At 36.5% G+C, this 22,599-nt stretch overlaps 1 protein-coding gene across 3 annotated transcripts in view; it reads left to right on the forward strand.

Annotated features, from left to right (window-relative positions):
• EIPR1 (EARP complex and GARP complex interacting protein 1) overlaps positions 1-22,599 on the forward strand; it is a 64,168-nt gene that overhangs the window by 36,885 nt on the left and 4,684 nt on the right. For all 3 annotated transcript variants that reach the window (XR_006182441.1, XM_042892005.1, XM_042892017.1), the window contains exons 5-8: positions 7,475-7,574; positions 10,102-10,238; positions 13,801-13,968; positions 15,201-15,368. Coding sequence is in view for 2 of the 3 variants with exons in the window: in XM_042892005.1 (XP_042747939.1) it covers positions 7,475-7,574; positions 10,102-10,238; positions 13,801-13,968; positions 15,201-15,368 (573 nt within the window). In the remaining variant the exon portion in view is untranslated. The remainder of the gene's footprint in view (positions 1-7,474; positions 7,575-10,101; positions 10,239-13,800; positions 13,969-15,200; positions 15,369-22,599) is intronic.

The raw sequence follows: 22,599 nt of genomic DNA on the forward strand, positions 1-22,599 counted from the left end.
TGCAGATGTATTTTGTAGAAGCTATGCTATACGTTTTAAAATCATAGTCTTTAAAGAATAAGTATAAATTGGATTTTTGTCCTGTAGACAGAAAAAAAAAAAACATTCATTGTAGTCCTGCAATCACATATGGAGTATCATCCTGTACAGTTTTAATGTGTTTCTTCCCACTTGTCCTCATCTAAAACGAAGTGCAGAGGTATAATGCTTAGCACTTCATTGTCTTTGTGGAATATAAATTTGAGATTGTGTCAGTTGAGTAAGTACTGTAAAACAAAGACTGATTTGGCATAACTAAGTCAGTTAATAGGGATAAGAATTTGTTGTATTATTTGATTCTTGTTTAGCTACTTTTTTCTGTGGCCTAAGAAAAGACAAGGAGAGATGCAGTATTGGAGAGAGAATTACAGAGGTTTGTTTCCCTTTCTGTTCTTTGAAACATCCGTTGGATATTAGCAAGTCCTTTGCTGTGTAGGTATGTGACGTGTTCCAGCTGCTTCCTGAACAAACACACAAACGCATTTGATTCATATTTTATCAACTGCAGTATTTTTTTACATGTTTGTTGGACTACAAAGCCATCTTCCACTGGCAAGAAAAGTTAAAATTACAAGAACGTGGTCTGTAGTGGTCTCAGGAATTCCTGTCCATCTGTTGATAGAGTACAGTAGTTGATTGTGTGAGTTGCACAGACCCTTTCACAATTTTAAGAGAACTTTAAGCAGACTGGAATAAGATAGTAGATTCTTGTTGCATTTTAATTACACTTTTGATCTGAAATTAGGCAAGGATAAAGCAGCACCATTGTTGGGACTGCTGTGTCTTAAAGGAGTGGAAGGTGCTTCTTGTGTTTGAATTCGGACACCTGATGTGTGAGGTATATCCATCTTATATAATCATCATATAATCTTATTATACTTAGACACATACATGTAAGAGTAATTTTAAATTGGATCAAAAGGGAAGGATAGTTAAAATCAGTCTCAGTTCCTTTTCAAAATCTGGTTATGTGAAAATTTCATTAACTAGCCAGTAAGAAAAAAAAAGTAGAATTTAGAAATGATAGCTAAATCAGTTGATTTTTAATCATGATGTACATTTTGCTCTGAGTTCTACAACTTTGTTTATAGGTTGGAACTGAAATTTCAACATCAAAAAAAGAGGTAAATAGACGGTAATATTTTTTAGATTCTTCTTTAGAAAAGATTGGTCACAGTGTATTCAAGTGTACGTTGTTTTTTAAGGCTACTTTATGCTAAAATCTCAATTTAGCTAATCTTAAATTTCTTTCATGATAGCAACTTCAGTGCCCTGCTCATTTTAATATGAATAATTTTCTTTCTAACATTTTGATAAGCAATTCCATTCTTTATTGTTGAAAGATTCTGATAATTAGTTTCCAATATAGTTGGGAACACTGAGAGCACTGAGAGTTTTTTGTTGTGTTTTTTTTTTTTTTTTTTATCTTCGCGTTTTGCACTTTAAAATTTGTTTTGTCTTTTGAATTTTCTAAAATCTATTTCTCTCTTTCTGCTCCATCAGAAGGATGGAGGGGCACATAATACTTTATATCAGGGTGTGGATTTCTTTAAAGACAAGAAATCTGTAATCAGTTGGTAATAAGTTCATGAGCAGTTTTGTCTCCTTTGGTTTTTTTCTTCTGTTTTTTCTTCTTCTTGCAAATATTATGAAATCTGAAAGATAGAAATTATTTTCTTCTGTGAAGTCTCTGTTTATGAACTTGGAGATGTCTGTCATAGAAACATTAAACTAAATTTTTGAATTCACAGAAGAGAAAGCTACAAGTGAATATTCTTATAATTATTTTTTAAGTCTACAAGTAAAGTATTTACAAGTACCATCTTTTCTTTAAATGTGTGATTGCACAGTACAGAGCAGCCTCATTAACACTGGTTTATTGTAAAGGTCCAAATTTGCTATAGCAGTCTTTTCTGCTTGAGTGCGAATTTAAGACACCGCGTGCAGAACGTATTACAGCTCCAATTTTGTCATTCCATTAATGAGCTCCATCACCTGATGCAAGACAAGCATATTTGTATTTGATGCCCTGAAGACAAATGGGTATGATCAAGAAGTGAGATTCAGAAGTGTTTTTATTTATTTTCTTTTGGAGGAAAAAAAAAAAAAAAGTCCATTGTTCATGACAGCTTTGATCAGTTTAATTCATATGTACAATCTCTATAATCAGTTTACTCAATTTTTCATTGTTTTTTTAAGCTTTAATAACATTAAAATGTACTACTTTGTCATGTAATGCACGCATTGTCCAGATGGAAACTTGAGATTGTAAATCAGCTATGGTGGTGTTCATTTTTGATCATCACTTCCAATTGCAAATAGTTCAGTAGAAATTTATTTTAATGTTAATTTTTTTTTTTTTTTTTTTTTTTTAACAAAGTAGGTGAAAACAGTTCCTGTATATTGATTTCATGCAACAAATTTACTACCATGCTTCCTGTTAGATTGTGAACTTCTGGAGTTCAGATTGTCTTTATTTATTTTCATAAATATTTACTCAGTACTGAAAGTGTGACTCTTATGGAGGAGAGGCCAGTTGGTTCTTTTTTCTTAATATAAACTTGTCTAATTGCCCAGCTGCAGTAAATGGACATGCAGTGAGATAAAGGTGGACACTGAGGCCAACTCTTTATTATTTTGCACTCTCAGAATCACAAAACGGCCAGGGTTGGGAGGGACCTCAAGAATCATGAATCTTCAACCTCCCTGCCACATGCAAGGCCACCAACCTCCATATTCAATACTAGACCAGGTTGCCTAGGGCCCCATCCAGTCTGGCCTTGAACACCTCCAGGGGTGGGCCATACACAACCTCTCTGGGCAGCCTGTTCCAGCATCTCACCCCTCTCTGTAAAGAACTTCCCCCTGACATCCAACCTAAATCTTTCCTCCCTCAACTTAAAACCACTTCCCCTTGTCCTGCAGTTATCAACCCTTTCAAAAAGTTGACTCCCCTCCTGTTTGTAGGCTCCCTTCAGGTATTGATAGGCTGCAATGAGGTCACCCTGCAGCCTTCTTTTCTCCAGGCTGAACAAGCCCAGCTCCCTCGGCCTGTCTTCACTGGGGAGCTGCTCCAGCCCCCTGATCATCTTTGTGGCTCCTCTGGACCCTCTCCATCAGCTCCCTGTCTTTCTTGTATTGGGGGCTCCAGACCTGGACACAGTATTGCAGATGGGGCCTCACAAGAGCAGAGTAGAGGGGGACAATCACCTCCCTGTCCCTGCTAGCCACCCCTCTGCTGATGGAGCCCAGGACACCATTTGCTTTCTGAGCAGCAAGAGCACACTGGTGGCTCATGTTAAGCTTTTCATCCATCAGGACCCCCAGGTCCTTCTCCACAGGGCTGCTCTCAAGGACCGCTCCTTCCAGTCTGTATGGATGCCTGGGATTCTTCCGGCCAAAGTGCAAAACTCTGCACTTTGTTGTCTTGAACCTCATCAGGTTCACCCAGGCCCATCTTTCAAGCCTGTTGAGGTCCCTCTGAACCCTCTGAGCATCCTTTCCTGCCACCGTGTCAACCACTCAGCTTGGTGTCACTCTGCTTTTCCTTTTTAAAAAGTCTTCCAGGGTCACCAACATTTCGATGACTTAAGGGGAAAGCTAACAGTTTAGAGTATGTACTTTTCCTGTGTCGTTAGAACACTTGCATTCATTTGTGCAACAATTATGTTTTTCCAAATGTAAAAGTAATGTTTGGAACCAGAGTGAAGTACAAGGTAGGTGTCTTGAGGTCTAATCCAAATGAACCTTTAACTTTTTCATTCCTCTTAGCAGTGTCTTAACCAGAAAAGGTACCTAAATTCCTCCATCTTAACTTTCAGGTTTTTTTGGGTAGTGGTGTTTTTTATTTTACTTTGTTTTGAGCACTTGAACACCAACATATACCTTGCTGGACGAGAATTTTGAGACAAAGCATAGCTTTTATGTACTGAACGATTCCTTCTAACAGCACGGATGTCAACAGGACCAAAAAACGGCCAGAACTATTTTAATTTTTAAAATGTGGCCATTCTGTAGAGCACTTGAGTAAGGCATAAGAGTAGTGGACCCCAGGCTGTGCTCTCTGACCCTTATTCTTAAAAAAAAATATCCTAGTCATCAGATACCACCTTTAAATTTGAATTATTGTATTGTGAAAAAGGAAGGATATTTGGATGCGTAATACATTAATCTTTCTGATGGACTACATGGAGGCTGCAGGATATTCTGCTGTATAGTAGGATGTTTGCTCATATATTCTGCTTTGCAGTGCATGAGAACTTTCAGTTGAACAAAATTTTTCTACTTATAAAAACAAATAGCCATCACTTCTGTAACTACATTTAAGTAATAGTTAAAGCTTTCTTCGTCCAAGATATTATGGCTGACTTCAGCTCACACTGACAAAAGTGTACACGCGTTGCTTTATTTTTCATTACGCTATAGTGGATAACTTTGAGTTCTTCATTTGTAAAAGCTCATTGAGTTAATAAAAGATGATGTTCTCTATCTTTTTAGCATAAGAGGACTGTATTGTCTGTTTTACTTGTACATTTGAGTGAATATTTTAAATTCTCTTCTTCATTAGGAAAGTGTTCTCCGCAGGATTTAATTTTAATTTTTAAATTAAGCCAAAAACTACTAGCTAAAAGCTAATCTGAATCATCAGGTGTTAGGTGATAACGAAACAAGGTAAAAGAAAATACACACAATTCCTTGTCTGCTGCTTATAGAGTCTCTAAAGAGTAGTGGTGAAGTTGGCACTCAATTTCTGAGTGGCAGCTATGATTTTTACAAGTATCTTGTCCATTTCTGAAAACTAAGCATCAGCAGCTGTTATCACATTCAGGAAAATGGTATTGCCCAGTTTCTTTCTCCTTTTTTAAAGATTATCACCACTTCTGCTTTGTCAAAAATAATTAACAAAAAAATCTAGAATGTATATGTTGTTTTGAAAGTAAGTTGGCTTCTTCACTCACAGTATTTTTTTTTTCCCCTTTTCCTTGTTGTTTCATGTGTTTGACATGCAGTCATTAATACTGTACATCTGAACATGTTATGAAAAGTCATTTGAATAATCACTTAAATTATAGAATGTGAATGATCATTGCAACCACAGTCTTAAAACAATGAACTTTCATAACTGATAAATTAAATAGGAGTGGAATGGGGATCTCACAAGGACAGTGTTTGTGCCAGAGACCTTTTCATTCTAAGGAATGTCAGCTGGATTATAATTGGCTCTAATTAGCACACTATTCAACTATAAAAATTCTTTACCTTGAAGATCATTGACACTCGGAGATGTGAAATTTCTTCCCACCTTTGAAAACATCAAAGAAACTGCTTTCACTATAGCTTTTATAACTGAAGACTGAGTGGTCAGTGTAGGAAAGAAGCAAATATGTCAACAGGCATCAAGAATATTGATCTCTGGCTAGAACAACTCTTGAAGAGTTAATTGGTGAAATCTAATCTTATTGTGTTTAATTGAAAGAATATCTACATATAATGACACCAAAAACTAGTGTAATACTTCCAGCAATATACAAGAGAAATGGGGGGGAGTAGGGGGGAAGGTGTAATTAAAAATAATAATTATTAGAATCTTGAAGATTTCTTAGCTGTTCATTCAAGATGATGATTCTGACGTCTTTTAAAATTGATAATCCCAAAACTGTCTTGTCTTTTTTTTTTTTTTTTTTTTTTTTTTTTTTTTGCATGGTTCTGTCTCCTCAGTCTGGCTTCGCTTTATTGTTTCATTCATCTGTCTGTAAATCCAAATAGTTGTATCACTAAAAATACTGCATTAGAAGTAATGAAACTGTTTGTGGAAGAAACAGAGAGTATTTTGAGTGGAAAATCATAGCCAAGGTTGTGACTGAGGTTGTGTATCACTTCTTTCTGTTTCTTGTTCCTTGCTATTTTCTTTGCTATTATTTTGTATTTTAAGCTTGGATGGAGTCCCGTGGGTTGGATCTGGGGCCTTCCAGGTCTTAGGAAGGTAGAAGTGATACAGATTTGGAGATTATACTATGAAGGCTCCTGTATTAAGTGCCAAGGTAGGAATCTATCCAGTGGCTGCCTCATCTCGGGCTTGCTTATCCAGGGGTGCATCTATTCATGCAACCCTGTTCCATCTTTTCAATCCAAAGACTGACCTGATTCATGGAAGAAGTTAGACAAGAAAATTTATGTCTAGTGATATTCTAGTCATCTCTTGAAACTTATCAGGAGTTTTTCTTCATGTGTGCCCTGAAGATGAGAACAGCATGTCAAACAAAGTTAGACCAAAGCCATAAGTTATTCGGAGATTGGAGGAAGTTTCTCACAGAATCACAGAATTGTAGGGGTTGGAAGGGACCTCCAGAGATCATCGAGTCCAACCCCCCTGCCAAAGCAGGTTCCCTACAGCAGGTCGCACAGGTAGGCATCCAGGCAGGTCTTGAACATCTCCAGAGAAGGAGACTCCACCACCTCCCTGGGCAGCCTGTTCCAGTGCTCCGTCACCTCACTGTAAAGAAGTTCTTGCACACGTTTGTGCGGAACTTCCTATGCTGCAGTTTCCAGCTGTTTCCCCTTGTCCTGTCTGCATGATATTCCCTACTGATATCAGTTGCGATCTCTATCTCTTGCTCAGTTTTTAGAATTATTGAGTACAGAAGCCTGTTCTCATCAAATGACAAGTATTATCCTTTTAACCTTTCTGTTATCTCCACCAAAATGTTAGAGTGTTTGTGTATGTGCTTAACTGTACTTCCTGTATCCACTGGTAGAGTGTGCTGCTTCTCATAGCTTGAAATAGAGGACTGATGATTTCTTCCGTTCCTTCATGTATAGCACAAAGATGGAGAATCACAGGTGTGTTAGAACTGTGATGACAGCCTCTAAGTGGAAGAGGTTTGAATCAGAGTTCTACAGTTTAGGATCTTTGGTGCACTTCATAGTTTTGAGCTAAATTATTTGTATTAAGTGCATGTCACACTCTCTGTTTTGTTCTCTGTGTGTATGCAAAGTGATTTGTGTTACAATGACAAAATCATTTTTCATAAATCAGTATATGGGACAGATAGCAAATGAAATATGGATTTTTGGAACAGGTAGGCTAGCATCCAAGGAAACTGGATGACATTCCTTTTCCAGACAAATTTTGATCAAAGATCTCTCTTAAGAGAAAAAGGGAAGGATGCATATGCTCCATAATCGAGCCTTACTTTGTATCATGCAGTTTAAATAAATGGCACTGCAATCTATGATGTGTAGAAGTTGCAGGTTTTGCAGGTAAAGTATGAGCTAGTTTCAGCTGAAGGAAACGGTTGTTAAAGTCATTTAGGTGTTGAAACTGATTGGCTCCACAAAATTAAGATGTCTTTCCAGTTCAGATTCTAATTGGTTCTAATGGTTCATTTTTTGTTTGTTTTTAATTTTATTACTTTATTATTATTTTGTTTTACAGTGTTATGTGGGAACCAATGGGAGATGGTAAAAAGATCATTTCTCTGGCTGATAACAACATATTACTGTGGGACTTGCAGGAAAGTTCAGCCAAAGCTGTGGTAAGAATTTTATTTTTTAAGAAACGATAATATACTTGAATGTAGCATGAACAGTACTCACCAACCCCAAATTTTCTCATCTTTAACTACTTGTTCCCTGATGACTTCAAAAGTATCTTGTCTTTAGTGGGTGCTGGGGGAAATGAATGTAGTGTCAATTGACTTGGCAGTTTTTAAGAGGAGAGGTAACTGAGTATTTTTATCTGTTGCTAATGGTTAATTATTTCCTTTTTACTAGAATTGCCTTTTCATACTGCTTCTGAAGTAAAGCAGTGCTGATCTGATAAACATGTGTCAGGGAATACTGATGATAATAAATTCAAGGGTTTTCTAATTCACATGATAATAGATTAACCAATGTTAGTTAATATCTCACAGTCCTGTATTTCATATTTAACTTAAAACCCTTGGATGTAGATGTCACTTAAATTCCCACGCTTACTTTGCACTGCTTTGAGTTCTTGGTGCTAAGCAACGACGTCTATTCAAATTGATTCACTCATTTTTTTAAAAAGCTTTTTAAAAAACTGTTTTGTCTAATATTCAGCTGTGTAAGTAGTAAGGTTGGTATGGATTTGTCTCATTTGATGCCTCTTGTTCTGGAAGAGTGAATGAGCAGTTAGTTTCTTGCACCCATGCTCTTAATTTTTTTTTGGATAATTTCTATACTGGTTGACTAGAGGTTAATGATTCTTATTTTTAAATGAAATATTCTTTTCTGTGTCCAGATCAGTCCTTACGAGATCCAAATTCAAAGTAGAAGATGGTGTCTTAGTCCTTACTGATGTTTCAATGAAGTATTGTAACTGGTGGTCTCATTATAGTTCACTGAAATCATTTCAAGGCTTTTTTCAGATTTATTTCTTTTGTAAAAAATATTTCATTCGCTGAGGGTAAAAATATGCAGTTCTGTTCTGATCATATGGCATTGCTTAACTTTTTTTTTTTTTTTAGAACCTATTTTTTTTTTATTTCAAGTCATTGTTCTTCTGTAATGCTAATATTTTATCATACTTCCCTTTTACAGCCATTAGTGCCTTTACTCACTGATCCACTTAAGCACTTAAGAACGTTGTTAAATCCAACTATATACTGATGACTATTTTACATTCTTCTACATTTTTTTGCTCCATAATTTTTTCCAAAGTTTTATGTATTGAAAGAGCTAATTCTGTTGTCTGAAAATGGACAGCAGTCTTATTCACTTTCTCATTACCTACCATAAATCACTTTTCTGTGTTTTTAAAATACTGCAATGAATTGTTATGCTGTCTCATATGAGGCAGAATAAATCATTTGAGATTGGTGGTACCTAAAATATGCCTTTGTCATGTTTTTCTTTACTTCAGATAGTCACATAGTCAACTTTTCTGCTTTTAAAGAGGTGGGATGGATTGTGTTCATGCTCACTTGGGAATTTTACAGAAGGATTCTTGCTGGCTTCCTTCTGTTACACAAAGATCATTTATGTATGAAAGTTCTCTTTCACTTCTTCACTGTCCTTAGCTCTCCATGTTTTTTGTTGCCCTCACATAAAAAAATATATATATATGTTAGTATCCGGGTGGAGATCCAACAAGAATCCAGTGCTGTAATCTGCCTGTATGGAATGCCTCTCAGTGAAATGCTTATAAATATGAATATTACATGCAATATGACCAAATATGTCATATAATAAAGTGCTCAGGCACTTTAAATGTGTAAGTTTAAATCAGGTTAAAATGTAGTTACTTTGCTTTTCTTACCTTCCCCTCAGCTTCTATACATTACTAGAAATGCAGTTAATTTGCAGTGACTGCATATTGGGCTTTTCTCCATGTTCGCACAAAGTTAGAAGGATGACAGTTTTCTTTACAACTTCAAGACCAAGTTGATTATTTTATACCTTCTTTTATTAACTGTATGGAGATGTACAGATATCTGTTCATGGTATGTGAGCCTTGTTTTGCAGCTGAAACCTTTTAACTCTTATAGATTGTAGATTTGTATCTAGTGGCTTCTATTATTTTAATAGGCATTTATGTGATGACATGAGCACATGCGCCTTGATTTTTGTTTTAATGCTGCTGCATTTATTCAAGAGATTTTGATGCTAATTCTTTTCCTGCAGATAAAATGTGGCATCTTGACATGGAAAAACATGTATTTCATGAGTCTTTTATAGCTGATTACGAAACTGAAGGCATATACTTATTTGCCAGTTTAAGACAGCTACAAATGACTGCAGTATGTCCATATTGTCTGTACGAAGTTTCAACATGTACAGATATAAAACTGCTTAGTTTAGGTTATTAAGAAGTATACTACTTCTTAAAACACTGTACTGTGTAAGCCTTTGTAAAAATTACTTTAGGGTACAAAATCGATTCTATATTCCTAGTTTTCTCCAGTTTTATACTAGGATTTTGAAATTCTATTATGCCTGAAATGTTAGGCTGTTGTGCAGTGTTCTGTCCTTAGTGGAACTAATTTCACTTTTTTTTTTTTTTTACATTTAGACACATGCTAATTTCTGTTTTTGTGTTAGCTCTCTAGTTCTGCAGCCTTAGAAGGGAAAGGACAATTAAGATTTACTTCAGGACGATGGAGTCCACACCACAATTGTACACAGATTGCAACAGCCAATGATACCACTGTTCGGGGATGGGATACACGGAGCATGAGGTAAAGAGCAATAGGACAAAAAATTTTCATCAGGAGGTGGATTTTTTGTTGCTCCTAACTTTTTTTTAAAAAAAGCTATCAATTGTAGATGGAATGTTTGGGATTGCACAGCTGTGTATTCACAGTTCGGTAAGGGGTTTTCAGTTTTTTCCCTCAGCTCCAATTCTGACTTGGATATTGCATTTTACTCAACTGTGTACTAGTCTGGAGATTGTTCAGTGCATAGGCATTACCTGAATGAAGATGTTCTATGTATCAACCTGAAAACCAGGATGCAGCATCAGTCCTGAGTATGCTATGAGTTGTCTTCATAACATACTATGTAAAGCTAACTTTAATCTCTGAAGGTAGTTGGGAGTGATTTCACTCTTCATTTTTCTGATTTTAACAATAATATACTATACTGTATTGAAGAAATGTATTCTGTATTGAAGCACACCAGTCACATGAAACTACAGAATCCATCAAAATCATATCACTATCAATTAATGCTTTGAATCTACCTGATAAGGTGTTTTCTTTCCTATTTGGTTGTGGTTTTGATAACTAAAGGAGTGATTTTGTGCACATCTGTTGTCATGACAACTAAAGCCTCTGCAAGGTTTTTTTTAGGATACACTTTGTCCCTTAACATGTAGTAATTTATCATTAAACTGAGAAGACTGTCTTCTAATAACTTTTGTTGCTTTAGAGTGGGATGTCTTCAAATTTAGTTCTGTGGTTCCTGCCAGCTCAGGGGTGTTGCAATAAATCCCTATACTTGCCAGCTTTGTATGTTTCTGCTTTATAGATTTGTTTAATCTAATTAACAAAAGTTAAAAATACAAATATAATGATTAAATTTTTGAATGCCTGTTTTTGTATTTGAAAGTTTCTGTTCTTTATCCTGTAAAAAGATATATAAAGGTATAACTTGATACGTATGTGTGTGTTCTCTTTTATGAAGAAGTAAGGTCTAAGGAGAAATGTGAGGTTGTTCATTTGTTTGTAACATAGAGCATGCAGGACCCTAAGATTAAACCCTGTATTTCTAATTAGATAGTGTTAGATGTTGTGAAGTCTGCTTCATGTTCTGCCTTATTAGAGAATAACATCTCTATCTTGTTTTAAATAACTTCTCTGAGTGACTTTGTAACAAAGATAGTCCAGACATTACCAAGATCTGCAAAGAAAGGGTATTTGGTTAACAAAAGCAGACCCTGGAATTCTAGTTGCTTTATCTGAAGGTCATATTTCACTGCTCTTGAACAAATTCAAGAGAACTAGGCTATGTCAAAAAGCTATTTGCAATGTACTTGAAAGAAGTGTGCAGGATTGTCTCATCTCCAATCACACTGTAATATGACTAGAATTATGTGAATATTTGATGAAGACTAGCTTGGCTACAAGTTGGAGTTTAAAGCCAGAGATATATAAACCATGGCAGTATAAAAGACACACAAAAAAATCAAGGTCAGAAAACTGCTATACCAGCAAAGACGGGAAAGGAGCTTCTAAAGCATCTTGAATAGCTACTTCTGTGAGAGCACAGTTAAGATAACTGCAAGAGAGAGTAGATAGTATTGAAGGTAGCAAAGAAGGAAAGGAAAAAGCAAAAAGGTTGGCAAGAAGACTGTTGGACTAGACTACAAAGCAGTTGATCATTGGGAAACTTAACCAGGCAAAACATCACGAAGCAGAGGGGAATAACAACTAGGCTGAATGAATTTGTAGAGAGAATTATATCAGGGAAATTCAGAGTCCATAAATAAATTCTAAAAAAAAAAAAAAAAAAAAAAAGTGTTAGAATATGAGAAGAGAGTATAACTAGTTGGAGAAAAGGTTTGTGTGGCCTGGTGTAATCCTACTAATCTGTAGTGCAACTAGGAAATTGAATGTGTGCTGTATTGCTGTAGGTAAGATGATAGAGTGAAAAAGAATACTTGGATTTGGAAAGGAAAGAGACTGATCAAGTGGTCAAACTAACAGTTCAGTTAGCATTTAGGCCTTCATGGTAAGCACAACTGAATGCAGGGTAGGCAGAGAATGGAATTTCTTTTTAAAACTTCACACATTGCCATGAGCAGTGCAGTCAAGAACAAAATAAATAAAAAAAAAAGTTAATAATGAAGGGGAAAGTGTTTTATATTTGAAAAACAAAAACAACAACAACAAAAAAAAACCAAACTCATAAAGATGTTTTAGGAAATGAAGAGGAAGTGTAAAATTCTAATGCCAGAGTAGCTGGTAGAAAGGCATACCTGAGCAATATCATTGATCTCTCAAAATTTGGGCAGAGTTTTGAAGTTGGCTATCTGAATGATATCATTTATCCCAGGTGACTGCAATAGCTAATGGGAGAAGGATTACTATGTGTGATTTACTTTGAGTTGCTTCTTATGGATCTTCTTGAGGGTGGGAAAGCTTTGCAGAAGGATCTAGATAGCTGGATTGATGGGCCCAGTCCAGTTGCATGACATTCAACTGGATGCCAAGTTCATTTGATTCATAGCAACTCCATGCAGTGGCACAGACTCGTGGAAGAGAAACAGAAAGCTGCCCAGCAGAAAATGACCTGGGGATACTCGTGGACAGCTGGCTGAACGTGAGCCAGTGATGTACCCAGATGGCCAAAAAGGCCAATGGCATCCTGGCCTGCATCAGAAATCGGGAACGGACTGCCCCTTATATGCAGCACTGATGAGACTACGTTTCAAGTAGTGTGTTCAGTTTTGGGCTCGTCATCACAAGAAGGATATTGAGTTGTTCAAAGCACGTGCAGAAGAGAGCACCAAAGCTGGTGAAGGGACTAGAAAACAAGACCTATGAGAAGTGACTTAGGGAGTTGAGGTGGTTTTGTCTTGGAGAAGTGGAGGCTGATGGGAGATCTCATCACTCTCTGCAACTGCTTTAGAGGACACTGCAGTGGAAAGGGTATTATCTCTTTTCTCAAGGAATAAGCGATGAGATTTGAGAAAACCATCTCTTACAGCAGCTGAAGTTTGTATTGGATATTAGGAAGAATTTCTTTGCAGGAAGAGTGGTGAAGCATTGCAGTGAGCTGCCTGGGGAAGTGGCTGAGTCCCCACCCCTGGAGGTATTTAAAAGGCACATGGATGTGGCACTAGGGGAAGTTGGTTTAGTGATAGGACTTGATGATCTTGAAGGTCTTTTCTAGCCTAGATGATTGTGTGATTCTAAGAGCTAGACATAATAAATATAGAAATGGTATAACAACTTAGGGATGGAGAAGGTGTAATATGAACATACTGTGGGTTAGTAACAGATATTTCTTATCGTTGCTACAGTGCTGTGCTAGAATCATCTGGATCTAATATTTATCTTTAGCTCCAGAAGATCTCAGTATAGATAAGTAAAAAGGGAAAATTCAAAGCATGCTGAGAAATCTGCACAAGTCTCTGCAGTTAACAGCTGGGGTTTCCCCAGACTGTGCACTAGCAGTGAGAACTTGAGGTCTGCGGGTGTTAAGGGCATTATGCGAGTTTCCAGGGAAACAGATTCTTGTCAGTGGAATGCAGCTAGCTTTTTATAGACCATTTAATTTTTTTTATGTGTTTTACAGGCAAATATATTCCATAGAAAATGCACATGGACAGCTGGTACGAGACCTTGACTTTAATCCCAATAAACAGTACTACCTGGCTAGCTGTGGAGATGACTGCAAGGTGAAATTCTGGGACACAAGAAATGTCACTGAACCAGTGAAGACACTAGAGGAGCATTCCCACTGGTAGAACAAATTATCTACATGCTGTGTTGTGGGTGGATAGCTTAGATAATTTATTCAGCTATTTATTTTACTGTTTAGGAACAATGCAAGCTATGTTTTTGCTACTGTGGATAACATTTTTCTGCACGGAGGAAAGGTTTTAACTCATAAATGTTACTTGTGTGATTGTAAATAAGAAGTTTAGGCAATCTTATTGTCTAATTGGGAAGAAGCTGTTGTTAATGCTGGGGAGATTGGGTAGGCTTTTTGAGAAGCACAGCACAGAGGTTGGCTTGTAGGATCCAGATGAGATGCAGCTGTACCTGCCCAACCTCAGCATGATCTGCTGCACCTGACATGCAGAAAAGCACCTGAGCTGTGTTGGTTGCAGCAGCTGCCATCTGTCCTTCCAGTATGGAGTAGTAGATATGTCAGCCTCACTTTTTTCACACTCTTGGCATCCTGTAAGCCAGAGCAAGTCAGTCATTTTTTTCTCAAATTACATATTATGTATATTATATATATTCTGTGTACCCTTTGGCCTGTGATTGGAGTCAAGAGAGAATCTTGTCTGAAATTTGCAGACTCGTAAGAGTAGATCAACAGTTATCTATGAAATATGAGTTATAGTAACTTGCCAAATAGATCTGAACTCTGAAGCTACTTTGAGGGGAATGAAGATGAGAATTAACAGGAAGAATTCTTATATGTGCTATTTTTTTCCTGGAAGATTGAAAGGAAAATAATGAAACAAAAACTATAAAAGCATTTAGTATTAATTTATTATATGAAGTGTCAAAATTGAAGATGAATATAATCCTTATTTTATTTTAAAGTCTATTTCAAAATTTATTGTGAAAATGTTTGAGCTTTTTGTCTAATGGATAATTTCTAATCTGTGTTTTGCTTGATTTTATATTTTTAGAACCTAAATATTTTTCTGATGTATTAAACAGTAGCCTTGCATATATCCTCAGGGAACTCACTGAATGGTATTTTTTTGTTTTTTGGGATTTTTGAATTTTGAAGATACTCCAAAGAGAACAAATTATATTCTATATAGCTTAAAAGCCAAATGAAAAAAGAAAAAACTAGTCTTTGGAATAAGACATTTCACTTGTGTGTACTTAGCACATTCAAATCAAAGATGAATTTTTAATCCTATTTTAAAAATGGAAATCTTTTTAAACAACATTGATGCACTCACAACCTGCCAAACGTGGCCTCTTGTTCTTTCTGATTTATCTTCTTAGGGTCTGGAATGTCAGATACAATCATTCTCATGATCAGCTGATCCTTACAGGAAGCAGTGATAGCAGAGTTATTCTTTCTAATATGGTATCAATTTCTTCTGAACCATTTGGACATATGGTAGATGATGATGAACTGAGTGACCAAGAGGAACAACATCAAGAAGAGAAGTATGAAGTTTCCTAGGTTTTATGCATATGCTTATAGTTTGTCTTTTTGTTAAAATGGTTAACGTTCTATTTTTTGCTAACTAGGATTTTTGTATACAGACCTTTCAGGTAAGTAGTTCTAATTAATACTTCTTTACTCACAGTCATGGGTGGAATCTATTCTTTTTATCATATCAGCACTATCACTGTATTTGCACTGGTAGAAAAAGGGGATGGTGATGCTGAGGACCAGTCCTAAAGTCAGCTCGATGAGTGAAAAGATCACTTTAACGGAGCTCTGGATCAAGTCATGCACACACAATAATCTGGGTTAAAAGAGGGTGTTTTGTTGTTGTTTGCTTGTTTGTTTTGGAAGAGAGAGTATGAGAGTGTGACAGAGAACTGTTCCAAGCAAAACAGAAGTTTGCTTTCAGTTATCTTGGTAGAGAATAAGGCATGCAGTTGTATGTGTGTTGTGTATTGTACACATGTGTTTTGGAGAGAATGTTGTAGGAGGCAATGCAACAAATGCTTATTTCATTTGTAAAATACGATATTTTTTTCCTCTTCTGTATGAATATACATAGCTCTGTAGAGCTAGCATGGCTAAAGGTTTTCAGATTTTGCAACTAGTTTACATGGTGATCTTCAGCAGATTATTTCTTTGCAAAATTAGGATAATAATACGGAAACTCATGTAAAATATTTTGAAGCCAACAGGCTAGTCTATATTTTTCTATTCTTTGCAACTGTGAAAATGTATGTATTTCATGAATGCATTGAGCAATCATTCTGATTAATTTATTTTAATATGTAGAACTGTCTGCAGTGATATTGGTGCATTACCTCATGAAGTTTTTTATTTTTTCATAAAGAATGGTGAGATTAGTTGAAAAATAAGGAAATGAGAAGATCGCTCTTTTACTCATGTTCTTTAGGTTTTTCACTTAAACTTTTAAATAATCTTCAGATTACTTCTGTAGTTGCACTTCCAAGATTGCTCTGGCCCATTTCTTAATATGATATAGTTTTGCTCCAACTAGCTTTGACACTTTGGTGTCACATGAAGGTTTTGGAACTCTTTTTGCTTTTATTTTCTTCCTATTTTGATTAAATAAGGAAGCTATCTTATGTATAGGAGTGGTTAATTTTAAACATACAAAATGTCTTTAGAATGAGTCTTCTTTTGGGTTGGATACTTTCTAGATTTTCAGGAAGTTGCTGTATCCCTACAGGGTTTGTTTTACCTTGTTAAGAGGACATGTGGTTCATTAACTAGCAAGAAATCTTGAAAAACAAATTCACTTTTTAAGTGTATCTTGAAATATACTAGGAAGAGGAAGTGTCTGTAAAGCTGGTATCTCCAGACAGTCACCTTCAGACTGAGCAACCTAATCTGTACTTGATATTTCAATCTTCTTTCAAGAGAAAGGAGAAGAAAGCTATTTCCTTATAAGCTATCTATATATATATTTTTTTTATTTATGACTGAAAAAACTTGTAATAATGTGTAAGAAAATATTTAACTCCTTGGGTTAAATATAAAGATGAAGAGTATATACCAGTTCAGACTTTAAAAGGGTTTTTTCTTTACCTAGCAAATGTCTATATATTTAAAACTACTGACTCATAATAATATTCTAAACAACTGAGATGTTTGGGATTCTTAAGACTCAAGTTATTTTTTAATATATTAAAGTATTTTGGATAAACTTTGTTTTAATGTATTTCTCTTCTGAAGACAAAAGGAGTAACATGTTAGTTTAACCTTGCATTGTGCAATGGCCTAGAATTACGAGTCTACTCATTTATTCTTGATAGCTTTTCTGCAGTAAATACCTGCTTTTTAAGAAAATATTTGTTCAGTAATGAATAGACAGCACACAAAAGTTGCTGTCTTCTATTCCTACTAAGAAATTTCTCTTTGAAATTTCTCTTCTGTGTACTTGTCCACATGCATGCCGACACCTTGAGAGTTTATATGTCCATCTTGTGTCTCATCTTGGAGACCAGAACACACTTTCACAAGCAGTGTAACTAGGACCTTACATGAGGATTTTTTTTCTCTTGTCACAACTAAGTGACCTTCATGACTGCTGATACAGATCAGAGAGACTGGTTTGCTGTCCCTTTATTGCTTTTTTCACTGCTACTGGTGTTACTCTCATCAATCATACAAATGGGAGAACAGCCTTCCTGCATCATATCAAAGGTCTCACTAGCCTGTATCATAGCGGCCAAGAGGAAATGTTATAAAAACAGGAAAACATGATATTTCCCCTGGGTATGCTTTCAGTCATGGAATGTTAGCAGCTAAAGGGACTGTTTCCGCTTTCTGAATCATCTTTGGAGTCTTCTGATTTTTCTCACTGGCTGTGCTTTTGATTGTTCCAAAACATGCAGTGCATATGCTGCCTTTGTGAAATGCATCTAGGATGAGTATGCCAAGTATGTTGTGTCTTTGTGCTGAATAAGGAAAACCTTCAGCATTCTGTCAAAAATAGGTACTCTGATAGGTACTGGGGAATACCGGGTGTTAAGACACTCCACTTGGTAGGATTTGTAAAGAAGCTGGGCCAAATCTGGTGCAGTGCAATTTCCAGGTATAGTTTTCCCCTGTTATTTCTTTAACTAGAGTATATCTGCTGATAAATTCATTTTGTGTTGTAGGACAAATATGAAATTTGATATTTAAAAAAAAAAAAAAAAAGCATTTCCTTCTTTTAAAGATGAAATTTTTGTGTAGAAGCAGTTCAGAAGGCTGTTTTTCATGTAAGAAAACAATATTTATAATAAAATGAATGACAAGCTAATATACATAGAAATTGTGTTCTAGTAGAAAAATCTCTGAATTCTGAATTAGTGAACAGAGTAAAAAAGGAAATAGTGTGCCATCTGAGCTTATCTGGAGCAAACTCTTACAGCTGTAAAGTTGTGCCCTCCAGCTAAAGGGAAAGGGCATCTACTGGGCTTGTTTCGGAGTCCAATGCATTTACTCTTCTGGATGCGTTTTGGACACTACTGTTTGCTGCTCTGTTGCATCGCATCTGTTTCAAGTAACTTTTGTGTTAAGGAGGATTTAACTTTGACTGTGATAAGGAATTAACAGTTTTTGGTGACTCTGAAAAACACTTTATTAAACATTATGATGACAAAACAGAATCTCTACCTCTGCAAACGTAAGTGGTTGTTAGCATGAGCAGTAATTGGAAATAACAGCTCTCTACATGAAAACAATTATCCAAGGCTTAACAGGCTTCTCTCTCAAGTCAGTAGTGCAATTAACCTCTGTGTTATATACTAAAATGAAAACTCTTCTCCTTTTGTAGATGAGGATGGTAGGGGTGGTGTTATGTGAATAAGGCTATAAAGAGAAATCAGTCTGGTTTCAGTGCTGCCTGGCACAGGTCATAAATTTATGCAGGATGTAGGTATAGATTACACATTGCTTAATATAAGTACTTGATGACATAAAAGCTTGATGCCTTGTCGGTTGATGCAGGCAAGAACAAATACAAGAAGAGAAAAAGGTACTTAAATCTTTGAAATAGTACAAGAAACTTATGGAGCTTTTCAAGGGCTGGAAAGGTTTTAGAGTAAGGAAGAAAATAGTTCATCAAGCTTGCCAGGCTTAACAAGTGATTAGTAAGGGTGCTCATCAAATAAAATTTGTCAGACTTCTCTATCTAGGAATCAGTAGTCAGAGCAATCTGTACCTTTACCTCATTGAGAGCTTTTATTTATGGAATGGATGGTTTCTCAGATAAAACTGTGTAATAATAATATTTTTAATTATGTTATGTATAGAGTATTAAAAAATACATTCATTAGATCTGTGATGTTAGTCTCTGTAAGTGCTGAATGTTAAAGAGGCTCCAGCTGTGGGCTCAGGAGAACCTCATGAGGTTTAACAAATGCAAGTGCAAGGTGTTGCGCTTGGCTCTTGGAGGCTCCCATTATTAATACAAGCTGGGGGATGAAAGCATTGAGCACAGCTTTGCCAAACGGACCTGGGATTCTGATGGGCATGAGTCTGTAGAGTGCCTTTGTAGCCCAAAAATCCAGCTGTATCCTGGGCTGTGCCACAAGAAGCGCGGCCAGCAGGACAGGAGCAAGGGAGGTGATCTTGTCTCTCTGCTCTATGCTGGTGAGGCTTCACCTGGAGTCCTCAGTGCAGGAGGGACACAGACCTGTTGGAGCATGTCCAGAGGAGGGCCATGGGAGTGATCCAAGGGATGGAGTGTTTCTCCTGAGAGGACAGGCTGAGAGAGCTGGGGATGTTTAATCTGGAGGAAGAGAAGGCTCTGGAGAGACCTGAGCAGCCTGTCAGTATCTAAAGGGAGCTATGAGAAACAATGAGACGAACTCTGTTGCAAGGTGTGTTTTGACAGGACAAGGGGAAATGGTTTCAAACTGAAAGAGGGGAGATCTAGATTAGGTAGATATAAGGAAGTTTTTTATGATAAAAATTGCCCAGGGAGGTGTTGGATGCCCCATCCTTGGAGACATTCAAGGTCAGGCTTGTCAGGGCTCCAAGCAGCCTGATCTAGCTATAGGTCTCCCTATTTGTTGTGGAGGAGTTGAACTAGGTAACTCTTACGGGTATCTTCCAACTCAAACAATTCTATGATTCTATGAATAAAATTTTAGCAGCTGGTTAAAAAAAAAAGCCAAAGCCCACATAAATAATTGAATTATCTATGTAGGAAAATGGTGCGCAACAATAAAATCTAAGCTATTTTTTGTGTTCCCCTCGTATTTGCTGTCACCAGCATCTTTTTCTGTACAATCTTTTTATGCATACACTTTTGTTCTTCTTTTTAAGTATTTGTTTCCTTGGTTAAATAAATGTCAGTGTCATAGCTGTTAAGTGCATACCTTCTTGCATTAACCAAATTGTTTAGTATCTGAGGCATTAGGAGTCTGAGTTCATTCGTTAACAGATTTAAAAAATATGCAAAAGCTGTACAAAAATTCATCAAGAGTAAATAGTTTTAGCCCTGGGACTTGGAAACAGAATAACTTTTAAGTATCCTAGATTTATGTAGAATCAAAGTCTGTATCCTCAGCCTAGTCTTGGATTACCAGAAATGTGCTTGCATTGCTAAAATGCAAATGAATCTGAGGTGTTTTCTTGAAAGACTCAGCACGGGATAATGTGATCCATCTTGAGGAGATGAGAAAAAGAAAACCAAACACAAACTACCTCTTCCTTTCTGTTTGTTTGTTTTTTTTTTTTTTTAAATTATTTTGAGCAATCTTTCAGGGGCCCAGAATAAATTCTGTTCTTTTTTCCCCTTTGCAGAAGCCTTTTGGGTGTATTGCCCATTACAAAATTGAATGACATGTCTGTTTTCTCTCATAGTGTTTGTAAAGAATGCTTCCGGACAGGTTCTTTCAGATCTTCTGCATTGTTCCTGAGATATGTGTTATTAAGATATTTTCTTCCATCTGATTATCTTCACTAGTATCTAGCTCCTTCACATCAACTGGTCACTTTCATAAGGATTTTCTCAGATTCTTGACAACTTGAAAAGCTGCCAGTCATATGCATAAGAAGACTAAAAAAAAAAAAATAGGTCTTACCTGCTTAAGCATCAATAAAAGAAAAATGATCACATATGACCTGAAGGAACCACATGTGATAGTGTACTTTCTTTTAAGGGAAGACAAGAAATGGTCTTCTTGAGTATGAAAGTAAATGTTATAGACAGTAATAAAGATCAATTAATCTTTGTAGTTATAAATGGCAATACCAAACTGTATGTTTCTTTCTTAAACACTCATTCCACTATGAATTCTGTGAATTAAATTAGGTGAACTGTATTGTTTAAATGAAACGCTATTAACAACTGGGGAACATACAGAAATTAGTGCAAGTTAGAGGTATATTTGTCCTTTGTTTACCCAACCTTTGGTTAACTGAGACTCCTGGTTAACTGAAAGTTGGTCGTGTCCCCTGACAGCAGTATCAGCATGCATTACTCCCTTGCTTTTCCAGAGAGACATTTGAAACCTTCAGAATAATGGAGTTCTGGATAAGTGGGTGAGCACTGCATGAGGCACATTGCTGTCTAGGGACGTGACCAACTTTCAGTTAACCAGGCATGTCAGTTAACAGGAAGTTAGAAAAAGCATTGTGGGAGATGAAGTGTCTGCGTATGTGTGTTTATTAGCTCTCTGCTGTTAGATGGTTTGTAGTAAAGTATACATTCAGGAGAATTGCAGAACAGATCTTCTCTTTTTAATTAGCCAGAGGCTGTATGTTGTTTGTGCCAGCACCCTTTTTGTTAGTTGACCTTAAACATAGCATAAGTAAATGATAATGGACCTTGGAACTAAATATCTGAAGCTATTCTGTAGTATCAGACTGTATTTGGTTTGTTCATTTAAATTCAATTGAATTTTAATTGCGATGTTAGATTCACAGCTGGCTAGGAGGACCAGTGATATCCTGCAAGCAATTCAAACATAATGCTGTGTGTGCTTTGTGATTGTAAGGATGCATATTTTCAGAGGGAAGTGATAAAGGGCAGAGAGTGATCAGCACTTCATTTCTGCAGCAGCACTATCTGTTTAAATGATTGCTGTTTGCAAGGCCCTCTGCCTTTTCTTTCTGTTGGGAGGACTGTGGTTGTAATACGACTCTGTTTCAGGGAGGCAGGTGGATGCTGATGGCCACCAGGCAGGAGTGATTCTCTATGGGGGAAGGGAGCTGTAAGGTCTTCCTGCAAACTCACCTGCCCTGCAGCTACAAAACAAATGTACTGTGGTGCCCTTAAAGAATAGAGTGGCTTTGTGTCTGGGGAAGAGAAGGACTGCTTTCAACTAGCAGGGCATAGCCATTCACTCTTGACTGGTTTGAAATTTAAAGACTAGCCTGAATCAGTTTTCAAATGTTTTCACTGCAAAAGAGAGTAAGTCTTTCTCTCATGATGATGTAGATGACTAGGAACTTGGATAGTGAGAGGTGAAGTATATGGTAATAAGTGAGAATTTGCATTTTTAGTGCATCTGGTGTTACAACTCTAGGAACAGGAAGAAAAAAATTATCACATTTGGAGGGGTGCCTTTATATCCTTTGTGTTACTCTGAGTTGGTCCAGGATTGCAGCATAAGAGAGAGCACAATGTCAAGGACCAAAACTTCTTATCTACCTGCTCTCATGTAATAGATGATATGCTTTGAATAATTCAGTTGGCAACAAGGAAGGTGGACCGTGATGAGAGAAAAGCTGTTGATTAAGGGAAAA

This window comes from Lagopus leucura, unplaced genomic scaffold, assembly GCF_019238085.1.
Source record: "Lagopus leucura isolate 7727_CA_CO unplaced genomic scaffold, USGS_WTPT01 Super-Scaffold_73, whole genome shotgun sequence".
Taxonomy (NCBI): Eukaryota; Metazoa; Chordata; class Aves; order Galliformes; family Phasianidae; genus Lagopus; species Lagopus leucura.